This window comes from Pongo pygmaeus, chromosome X (assembly GCF_028885625.2).
Source record: "Pongo pygmaeus isolate AG05252 chromosome X, NHGRI_mPonPyg2-v2.0_pri, whole genome shotgun sequence".
Taxonomy (NCBI): domain Eukaryota; kingdom Metazoa; phylum Chordata; class Mammalia; order Primates; family Hominidae; genus Pongo; species Pongo pygmaeus.
In genome coordinates this window covers 87,979,087-87,990,997 of record NC_072396.2, presented here as the reverse complement: position 1 = coordinate 87,990,997, position 11,911 = coordinate 87,979,087, and the positions used below count along the sequence as shown (strand labels likewise).

The 11,911-nt window shown below is 38.5% G+C and overlaps 1 protein-coding gene across 4 annotated transcripts in view; it reads left to right on the top strand.

Moving 5' to 3' along the window:
* The first annotated feature begins 397 nt into the window (after positions 1 to 397).
* RPS6KA6 (ribosomal protein S6 kinase A6) overlaps positions 398 to 11,911 on the top strand; it is a 131,892-nt gene continuing 120,378 nt past the window's right edge. The window contains exons 1-3 of one of the 4 annotated variants that reach the window (XM_054472347.2): positions 1,077 to 1,512; positions 2,003 to 2,114; positions 2,702 to 2,811. In XM_054472347.2, coding sequence (XP_054328322.1) covers positions 2,731 to 2,811 — 81 coding nt within the window. In that variant the 5' untranslated portion in view covers positions 1,077 to 1,512; positions 2,003 to 2,114; positions 2,702 to 2,730. The other 3 variants (XM_054472346.1, XM_054472345.2, XM_063660911.1) reach the window with 3 other exon arrangements.

Sequence of the window (11,911 nt, the reverse complement as noted above, 5' to 3'; positions counted from 1 at the left end):
GAAGGCAACCAGCAGGAGCATCCTGAGACGGACAAGTGAGGTGGGGGGTAGAGAGGACAGGTATATTTATTTTTTTAAATGGGGGTTATCCTGTCTTTACCTTCTAGGAGGATAATGTATGATGTACTAAAATCCCCGCCCTAGTATTTGTCACTAAGTACTGAAATCGGCGTGGTTTGGCATATAAGACACCTGCTTTTCGTGAGCCCTGCAAAGAGATACTCTTGGAGTCCTACCCTTACCCTGACTCCTCAAGTGCTCGGGAGGGTCCCCCAGTTCCAGCATCCTTTTTGAGAATCCTATCGCCCGCCAGCAATGCTGCTCCGTGGACTTGAGAGGGCCTGCTGAGCATGTGTGAAGAGCGCTGCGCATGCTCCGTGGAGTGGGCAGGTTTACCGAGGCGCTAGCAGGGGCTTTTACTACTCTTCAGCCGCCTCCCCAGCCCAGCACGCCCCCCTCCCCTCTATCCCACCACACACCACGCGGTCCCCTGCATCCACCCCGCCCCTCTATCCCGCCCCCTTCACCCCAGGCTGGGGAATCTCCATTGACGTTTGGGTGACGCCGCTGTGCCGCCGCCGTGGGGGGGTCCAGGCGCCGCACAGGTAACGCCGCCGCTGCCGCCATATTGACAGAGCAGGGAGCGGGGAGGGGACCCGAGGAAGTGGGGTGTTGGGGGAGTCACCACCGAGCGGCCGTCGTTGTGGTGGCAGTGGTGAGCGCGAGCCGAGCGGCAGCTCTTGGAGAGGCAGCACAGAGTTGTCTTCTCTATGGGAATCACCGGGCGGCGGCGGCGGCGACCCCCAGCTCCCAGCCTCTGAGAGACCCGGCGGCGAGGGCAGCGGTCGCTGAAGGCGGGGCTGGGGGTCGCGGCTGCGGCGGCGGCGGCGGCGGCGGCGGGCCAGTTCAATAGACAGGATGCGCGGCCGCGCCAGCGGTAGGCGGCAGCTCCTGTTTGAGTGCTCCTGAAGGGGAGATGCTACCATTCGCTCCTCAGGACGAACCCTGGGACCGAGAAATGGAAGTGTTCAGCGGCGGCGGCGCGAGCAGCGGCGAGGTTAGTGTGGTGGCCAAGACGGGCTGGAGCCAACCCCCGCCTCCTTCCCCTCAAGACCTTGGCTGGGGACCGAGAGAGGAGAGGCGTGGGGCCGGGAAGCGGGCTCCCGGGCAAGCCCCCTTGATGCTGCCTCCACTGCCCTTTCGCTGGGGAGCGGGCGGGGATGAGACGGCGGGCTCGGGCATGCGGAGTGAGTGCAGCCTGGGCCCGGGCTCGGCCTTGGGCGGAGCGCCTGCCTGGCGGGCCACGCCAGAGTTGTTGTGACTAAGTTTCTTCACTTTCCGACCCGAAGGGGAACTGGGGGACTGGCGGGGTGCTGTGCCTGACTCCGCGCGTCCCTTTTTCTCCGCCGCGCCTAGTTTGCTGGCTGGGAACATTTTGGGGGACAGCTGCGGACTCCAGCTCGCTGTTGAACCCCGGGCGCTTTACGAACCCAGTGCAACAAACACACCAAGGTGACTAAGTAACTCTGGGGACATTTGCACATAGGCACAAGTGTTCCCTGGTAACAGCTTTCTCGTTTCTCTGTGGCTTGTTATGGTTCCTTGTAATGACCCATGTCGAGATACACTGGCGACCTATCTCCAGTCGCCAGGTTTCAGGTGATGTTCTATTGCTTCCTCTCAGGTCCCCTTGATTCTACTGCACTCTTGCTCCCCCACTTCTCCTTTCCACAACCGCTGTCCCTGCCCCGTTGGTCTGTAAAAGAAGACGCAAAGTAAACCCCAGCCCTTATAAATAAGTCGAATCTTTGGTAAGACTTAGCGAGGTTCAACCAAAATACTTTGGTTCACCTCTCTTCCCACTCTTCTTACCTCTGAAACTGTTCTGGTTGGGCTTTGGTCAGCTGTGCAGTGAGAACTTAGATGTACACAGGTGCTTTGTTTTTATTGTTGTTATAAAAGCGGGCAGCATTTAAACACAAAAACGTGTCTTTTGTGATAGAAAGTTGGATCCTTTTCTGATAACTTAATCGACTGCGTACTACTCCAGTAGAGGCCACCATACACCTCCTAAAAATAGTTGGTGAAATTGATTCACAGTAGGATATTTTGAGGTAAGACTCTCAATCCTCGACATCTAAAGGGTGCAACTTTGTCTTCAAGTACTTGCTCCATTTAAAAAAAATACACATTTGGCTGTTGTATGATTACCTTGTTTTTTTTCTTTAAATTTTTTTGTTGTTTATCAGCTAAACTGGGGTTAAGATTACATGCTAGAATAACATGTGGTAAGGAATGTAGTGGAAATAAATTCATAAGTACCCTAAATCTGAACCCTCTATACTTACAGGAAATATTTTACTAGTAAACCAAGCAATTCCAATATACGTTTTAATATTTTACATCTCGTAAGATCAAGATAAATGAATAGGCGTTCCTTTCTTGTTGAAATGTGGGAATGCTAACTGCACAATTGTCTAGCAAGTCTATTGAAGGGGAGAGGAACTTTGTTATATTCATGTATGTAACTTACTGAACTTATAGGCATTTAGTTTATAAAAACAGTTAAATGCTTTGATATAAGGATGGGATGGGAGGTGGGAATCCTTTTGCATGCCTACTATTTTATTATTTCTGTTAACTTTGAATGTAGTATGTTTTAAATTGTAATTACCACATATGGTTTTTTTATTGTTTGCAGTATGTTTTAGGTATTGTAGAGATTTAACAATGGGTCTCTCTACCTCAGCAATTTGGAAAAATACTCGAGTGGAAATTGTTAATCCCTATGAAGTAAAACGAAAGGTGAAGGTAATGTGGTGAAGATAGTATTTCTGCCTTCTTTCTCTAAAACAGTTATGATTGGTTAGATTTAACCCTGCAAGTTACTTAATAAAAAATATTGTAGGTGAAAACTAAATGCTACATTTGAACAGACCCACTTAGTACTTAGAAGAGTTTGTTTGTTTTTAATTATATTCTTTTGATAAGAAGTAAACAAGTTTACTTTTGATAATTTATATTTTAATTACAAATTTGTTGATGTTGGCTTTAAAAATGCTAATTTTGAATACAAGCTCTACAACTCTCAATTGTGATAATTTTAGGACTAAGAAGTGTTTTTGTTGTAGAATATGTATTTTTAAAATGTGCTAGAATCCTTAAAGAAAATGTAGGTAAGAATCTGTTAACTTTAATGTCAAAAGAAATAATTTCCGTCCATTTCTGTGTGTGTTGAATCTGGTAAGATTAAAGATTATAGACGCTACCATATATTTTGGAGTCTTTTTGTATCTTTTACCTGTCTTGCTTGCATGGACAGTTGTTAACCTTTGAATTATCATTCAGAAGTGTGTAAATTGGTTGTTTGAGACTCTTAACATGTTTTCCCACAGGAAAAACTTACTAAGGGTACTTATATTTTTAGATCAGTACACAATAGCGAGGTATAATGATGCCGAGCCTAACCACTGTTTGTTAAATTGTTCTGTGGTGAAATGTGTCAGGTTTCAACCAGTAACTAGCTTGGTTCCAGTGAGAGGTAGAGAATGGGCCTGAAAAGGGGAAACCTGGGATCTCTTGGTTTCTGGGAAGAGAGTTCTTAGAAGAGGGGAAATAGGGTAAGCGAGAAACTGATTGTGAGAGCTCTTGCAGGGACTGTCTCAATCAGGTCTACTGGGAATAGGAACTTCAAAGGGCATCACCCCTTACGCAGTCACAATTTTAACTTTTGACTGGATTCTGTCAGGATCAGGAAAGAGGTTTTACTTGCGATGGGATGGGTATTGGTCATTCCTGGGCAAGGATCATAAAGAACAACCTGTTTGACTAATGTGAACTTTTCATGATTTAATGCCATGCATGTTACAGTTTGTTCGCTTAGTTGTTTGTTTTTTGGTGAGGAACCTAGTGCTTTATCGAGTTGATTATATAATTTTCACATTTCATATCATAGTAAATGTGTAGTACTTTTATATTATTTCTTTAGCAATGCTGTTTTTGTTTAAACAAGTTAGTTTTTTTTTTTTTTTTTTTTTTTTTTTTGAGTCAGGGTCTTTCTATGTCATTGTCCATTGTCCAGGCTGGCCTCGAACTCCTGGACTCAAACAGTCCTCATGCCTCAGGTTCCCGAGTAGCTGGGACTACAGGTGCTCACAACCGTGCCTGTCTAAACAAATTAGTTTTGAGAGTATGTAGTTTACTGATAAAACCAATTTGGGAAAAACTTCTAGTTTTAATTAATTTTCATGAGACCCTATAGTAATAGAGGAAAGAACAACTTTGAAGGCAGGTAAATCTGGGTTCTTGTCTGAGCTCCATGCCATACTCATGGTGTGACATAATCCACATTACCTAACCTCTCTGAACCTCACTTTCTTTATCTACAAGTTGGAGAAAAACCATCTTCTAGAGTTGTTACGTAAAGAAAATTCAGTGCTGGGTTTAATAAACTTAGCAAGATGTTTTGCACTTAGTCTCTAGTACACAATAGTTCCTTCTCTTTTCCCACAGTCAACATGCCTCTTCCCATGCCCCTGAAGTCTGAACTATTGTCATCTATGTTAAAATCATGGGATTCAGATAACCATGGCCATAGCCCCAGCCTTCCATTTCGTAAGCAGTTTTTCTTAAGACCCCTTCCTAAATTTGATCATTTCATCTAAGTATAGTGGTGCTCTCACTGTGAACATTTGTAATCACAGGGTGATCCAGGGATAAAATACAAAGTTATATTTAGAAACACTGGAAGGATAAGAAGAGACAGATAATTTCATTTATTATATCTGGCTGATGAGGTATTTCATTGAAATTTTTAATTTTTTTAAAAAATTCTGAACTCTTGTCATGGTAGGAATTGGTTCAATTCATGAAGCATTTATTGAGTACAAGGCAGTGCTGTACATAGTGCTGTAATGTGAAATGCCTGAAAATATACCACAGAGTCCCACCCTACCCCCACAGGTTTACATTCAGGTAGTAAGACAGGCATGTATGGAAATTGTTATTGTAAAAGGCACAAGATTATCAACAGTGGGGTGGTGGTGGTGGTGGTGGTGGTGGTGGTGGTTTAGGAATGGATCTGGTAAGGCTTTGTGAAGGAGGTGGAATTTGAGCAGGGCATTAGAAAGTGGTAATATTTTCACAGACAGATGAAAGGAGCATATTTCACGTGGATGGGGGCAATATAAGAAAAGGCATGGAAGTGTTCTGAAAGAAGGAAGAATCTGTTACTGTTGTAAGTCTGTGATGTGGGAGAGGGGATATAGTGAGAGAGAAGATAAGGAATGTATTAAAGGTAAGCTAGGCCCAGGTTGAATGGGACTTTTTAAGCCAGTTTAAGGGTTCCATTTTATCTCATAAATAGGAGCCACTGAAGGTTTTTGAGGACATGAGTGACATTATTAGATTTGTGCTTTGAAAAATAATTGATGGTAGTGAGGAATGGGGGAGATATGGAAGGTGGGGAATTCCAGCTAGGAGGCTATTGTGTTAGTGGAAGTAGTAGTGAGATTTTTGAACTAGTACAGAGGGGGTAGAAAAGAGATGACTGATGGGAGAGACCTGGCAGAGGTAGAATAGTTACAATTTGGTAACTGATTAGATGTTGGAGAGTAAGAAGAAATAACAAACAACTGAGATTAGAAGCGTCCTGGCAGGAATTAATTCAATGTAACAGGTATTTAATGCATGCCTGCCAATATAAGTCTCTGTATTAGCCACTAGACTAATATAAAAATAAATAGATCTTTGTAGTATAGGGAGATAGAAAGCTAAAATGAAATCTCCCCTTTCTAATATTGTATTGAATAATAGCACTCCACTCTGAAGGTTTCTGATCATGCTTAGAATGCTTAAATTCTTTACTACCAAAGATTAATACACTTATTACTAGCTAAAATGTTTTTTATTCTTTTTAAATGGGCCTTAGGCCTGTAATTCTTGTTTCACCAATGTTCATCTTCAGTAGTCAGCAGCCGTGAGTACAGAGTCCTATTCTGAAAATAATGACCAGTACTTATTTCTGGAATGTGGAAAGAGAGCAAGGACATCTGTATTTTTTGTATGCTTTCACCGGGTTTATTTGGAATAGACAAGCAGGGATAAGTCAGAGGGCAGTGGCCCCTCCCTGCCAGAGGTGCCTTCTCAGTTCCTCCAAGTCAATCTTTCTTTAAACCAGTCTGATCTGGAAATATTCAGGTCAGTTCCTTCAGGGCAGGGCCTCTATATTTCCCTACCTTGATTAGTTCATCAAGAGAGCTAATCATTACCTCTGTGTTCCATAATAAGGCCTACCGATAGTGTAGTTGCTTTTCTGGGCCATATTGTTTTAGTACCTACCCTCTCATAGTCTCTCTCATCTAGAATTTTGATGAGGAAATGCAAGATTTTTTTCCCTTCCTGTAATTTCTTTCTTGGTGCCATCATTGTATGTAGCAGCAGTTCTTAAGATTTGATAAGCACTTAGAATCTTGAGGTATAAGCCTTTCAGTACTTTGTCAGAATTTGCTATGTAATGTTTATTCATTTATGTTGTTTCCAAGGATTATTTACTGTTGCTGCCAATAATTTTTTTATTGTGTATTTTCTTTATTTTTGTTTGTTTTTAGGTAGGAAAGGAGTTGGATGGGGGAGAGATTTAGAGAGCTGAGCTAAATCTGGCTTTTGCAGATAAGAGATGTTTTCTAAATTGCCCTGGAGACATTCTGTAACTGATTTCACTGCTAGATTTTAATCTGTATCTCTACATTAGAAACAGGTCCTGCTATAGTTTTGTGTGCACGTGTGTGTGTGTGTGTGAGAGAGAGAGAGAGAGACAGAGAAAGAGGGAGGGTGGAGTAGAGTGCATGTGTGTTACTTGTGATTTGCTTCATTTTACCAAGCATTTGAGATGGTATATGGGAAATATAATCTGATAACTATTCTGATATTGAGGATAAGGAAAAACAAAGTAGGAGATATATGAAAAGGGTGGAGGGTAGGGGATGAAGGGTAAAATAGAGCACAAATAAGCAGGCTGTTAAGGGTCTATGACATGTTTAAAATATAGTTGAATTATAAATTTGGCCTCAAGTTTTCTTAGCTGGTTTTTCTCAACTCTGGCTGTGTATTATATTTACCTGGGAGTGCAAAAAAATTATCCATGCCAGTGTTCCAGTCAGAGATTCACATTTAACTATTCTAGAGGGGGCCTGGGCATCTATTCCTCAGATGCTTATGATGCACAGCCAGGGTTAAAAACCACAGCTCTAGGCCAAAGTAAAAAAAAGAAATAGTCACATAGTTGTCATTATTCAATAGGAAAAAAAGAATATTAATTTTTAAGCTAGCAATTAGCTCTACAGTAAATTATCTGTGAATTGTGGTATTTTTCTGTGTGTTTTATTTTGTTGTTGTTTTAAGATATGACTGGAGCCAAATGGGGTTGTTTGAACTGTCCTATGTGTTCTTGCTCTTTAGTTTTGAGGAATTTGCTTTTCCAGTAGCATTAAAAACAAAATTTAGTACCGTAGCTAGTTTTGATATAGTTCAGCCATATAACTAAGAGGTTAAATAACTTGTTCACCCATTTTACTAGCTAAGTAAGGAGATAGTGACTCTGTTTTGAATGACAAATATGCCATTACATTTCTAACAAAAAATTTCAAAACCCATGGGTAATTATTACTATGAGATCTCTCTGCCTCTCCTGTAAAGTGATTGAAGACAAACTTTAAGAGGAAATATAGCAATTTAAACACCCAATACAAATTTTTTTAACCTGAAAAAATGTTGGAATCCATTCCATTTAAAGGTATTGAATCTTAAGGGAGAAAGAGATAATAGCATTTATTGAGCATGAACTATGTACCAGCTAGTACTAGATGCATCATAGATTATCTCAGTTTTATTCATTCTTCAAAACATCTTGGTAAGACAGTTGTGTCTTTTTAACAGAATAGAAAGATACATACAAGTTAGTGGGAAGTACGTCTGGAATTTGAACCTAGATTATTTTAAATTCATGATTTTTCCTCTATACATTGCTAACTCCCCACTAAGGACAATATTGAAAATAAGGAGAGAATATAGATACGTTGTTAGCAACCATATTAGATCAGCAGTCAGATGTGCTGATTCAGTAGCCATGCCTGTCTATTTAAGTTAAATAAATGTCAACAAAATCCCAGCAAGTCTGTTTTTTGTTTTGTTTTGTTTTATAAACAGACAAGCATATTCTAAAATGTATATGTAAAAGTACAAGACCTAGAAGCTCTAAAACAATTTTGAAAAAGAAAAATAAGGAATTACTCTATTGGATGTTAAGTTTTACTATGTAACTATAATAAAGACAATGTGGTATTGGTGGAAGAATAGACATGTAGATCATAATAGAGTACACAGAATAGAGTACACAGAAATAGAGCCACACAAATACACTCAACTGAATTTTGAGAAAAAATGCAAAAAATAAAAAAATAAAGATCAGTTTTTAAAATCTGAGGAAATTTTAGGGAGAAAGTTGCTACCTTTTTCAAAAAAGCAGAACTTAAAATTTGCACTTTCTTTCTGAAGATTCTGGGGAAATTATTACATGAAACATTTTTGCTATTTTCAATTACTACAGTTGAAATTAGTCATTAAGACATAAGTGAAAATGGAACATGAATTATCCTAAAAAATAATCAGCTTGATAAGAGTTGAGGTAAAGGGATTTATTACTCTACTTAAAGGATCAGAGTGGACAAAACTTCAGAAAACAAAGGAGAAAAAGGTCATATGAGGGGAAATGTGGACTGAATGTCAGGTTTCAAATGACTTTTGGTTTTTCTTAAAATGAGAGAGGTTTGGTGTATGTGTTAAAGAAATTGTACTAATTGAGAATAGTCAAAATTCAAAATTAAGGGAAATAGATAAGCCATTAGGTCTGATTTGATAAAAATATTTTGCATTCATGATTGTTCACCTGGAGTAGATGCAGTGATGAATGAATGCTGTTGGAAACATTTACATTTCAAACTTACATGGGCATATGCAGAAAACTATATGTTGATTATAGAGACATATTCAAGAATGATAGAACATATATAAAATGATTTGTATATGATTTTGTACTTTATTTTACAGATGGAGAAGAGTAACTCTAGACCTTCTGGCACAATCATAAAACATTTGTTATGTTTATCATTTGTAGAGCAATTATGTTGGAATAAGTGAATACTTATAGAATCTCTTAAGGGAGGTCAGTCAATACGGATTTTCAAAAAAGACATGGTCATTCAGCAACTTCATATCTGTGAACAATATTAATTTGATTTTATTTGGTCTTTATTCATGATATTATGTGTATCAGTAGTTCTTTCTTTTTTATTGCTGTGCACTATTCTGTTATGTGAATGTACCACAGTTGATTTGTTCATTAATAAGTTGAAGGACATTTGGATTTGGGTTGTTACCAGTGTTTGGTGATTATGAATAAAGCCATTATACACATTTGTATGAAAATTTCGGTTTGGACATAACTTTTCACTTATATTGGGTAAACACTTAGGAGTGAGGTTGCTGTGTGAGAATTCCAGCTGCTCTGAGTACTTGCAAGCACTTAGTCTTGTCAGATTAAGTGAAAAAAATTAGCTATTCTAATTGGAGTGTAGGAGTATCTAATTGTGATTTTAACTTGCATTTCCCTAATGACACATGTTGCTAAGCATATTTTCATATGCTTATTTGCCATCCGTATATATTCTGTGATGAGTTGTCTTTTCAAATTTTTTGAAATTGTTCAAGTTGGGTTGTTTTCTTATTGAATTTTGAGAGTTCTTTATATTCCAAATGCAAGTCCTTTATTAGATATCGATTTCCAAATATTTTTCCCACGTGGTCTTTTCATTCTCTTAATAAAGAGTTGAGGTTTTTCATCTTAGCGAAGTCCAGCTTATCAGTTTTTTTTTTCTTTTATGAATTGTGTTTTTGGTGGTGTATCTAAGAAATCCTAGCCTAATCCAAAGTTACAGAATTTTTCCCTTAAGTTTTCTTCTAGAAGTTTTTTAGTTATATTTCTTAATTTAGGTCTTTGATCCATTTCTAGTTAATTTTTGAATATGGTGGGTAGTGTGGTAGAAGTCTACTTTTTTACACAGGTATGTCCAGTTGCTCTGCCACCATTTGTTGAGAAGACTACCTGTTCTCTATTGAATTGCCTTTGTACTATATCAAAAATCATTTTGTCACATATGTGTAGTTTTCATAATAATTTTAATGAATTAGTCCTGTGGAACTTCAGAATTGCACTTACTGAGCATAGATATATGGTGTTAATAAAATTAATTAATACAATGAATACAATTCTCAAGGTTGTTTCTGTATTGGGTTTAGTGAAATATTCTTTATTAAAAAACAAAATAATTTCTGTGATATATTTTCTTTGCAGTCATTAATTTTCAAAACATTAAGTGACTGTTCTTAGACCCTTTTATAGATGAGGAAACCTAATAGTGCTAGAAGTTTTATGTGAACTTTCTCATTCTGCAGTGATACTTCTCTGCTTATCTCATCCCCCATATCTGTACATTACCCCTAACATTTTTTATATAGCAGTTTGTAACCTGTTAGTTGCTTAGTATTAGACATGAAAGCTACAAGACTGAATAAGCTTCAGTTCATATTCTAGAAACTATCTCTTTGCCAAGAAAATGGGAGCCTGGATTGTTGGAGCTTTGTTAACCATCATTAACGTAGATTTAATTTTGCTCTTTTTAAATAAAATTATTTTGGCTTGGCACGGTGGCTCATGCCTGTAATCCCAGCACTTTGGGAGGCAGCATGAGAGGAATACTTGAGCCCAGGAGTTTGAGACCAGCCTGGGCAACATAGTGAGACCCTGTCTCTAAAAAGAATAAAAAATTAGCTGAGTGTGGTGGTGCATGCCTGTGGTCCCAGCTACTTGTGGAGCTGAGGTGGGAGGATCACTTGAGCCTGGGAAGTCAAGGCTGCTGTGAGCCATGATTGTGCCACTGCACTCCAGCCTAGGTAACAGAGCGAGACCTTGTCTCAAAAAAAAATATATTTTAGTTTTTAAAATTGACAAATAATAGTTGTATATTCCTTTTGGTTTTAAGAAGAGAATGACATTCGTTCTTGGAGAAACATTTTAAAACTACCTTCTTTAACCTTGGTTAATGATACTAAGTGCCTCATGCCTTCCTATGTGAAAGAGGAAATATGAGAATAATGTAGGTTGAGTTTGTATTGAGAATATTGTGCTAGTTAAGTTGACTGTTAAACTTAAGGAAATATAAACAGTTGGGTTAGCCATCTCAGATTCCTTACAAATTCAGAAGAGCATAGAGGATAATAGCTGGTTCCCTAAAGCTAGAATGCCTGAGTTTAAATTCTGGCTCTTTATTTATTTACTGTGTGACCTTGGACAAGTTACTTCTCTGTAGTTTACTTGGTTGCTCTATCTGTAAAATGGGGATAGCAGTAGCATATAATATATGTAAAGCACTTAGAAGAGTGTCTTTTCCATTGTAAGCACTCAGTAAATGTTATTATTTTTAAATATATCACATCTGCAATCTGAAGTTATTGAAGATTAACAGGCTTGCAAGTTAAAAAAATCAACTATTGTATAATGATATTTAAGTATCGTATATAATTACGCAGTTATTAGTATTTCTTCTTCTTTAAAGGTATTTATATACAAATACACATTTCTCCTTTTTGACCATCTGCTTCTACATGTGGCTTGAATTTTGAAACATTTTATTCTTCCTTGATTAGCTGTAGTAAGGCTGTCTTTTCTTTTTTTTGTATTCATTTCTCAAGAGGATGGTACTGCTTTTACTGAGCTTATATTTTCTGTATTCACTGAGCTTCTGTTTTCTATAGTCTATTGACTTGTGATTTTCTCTGAGTAGTTTTTTGACAGCAA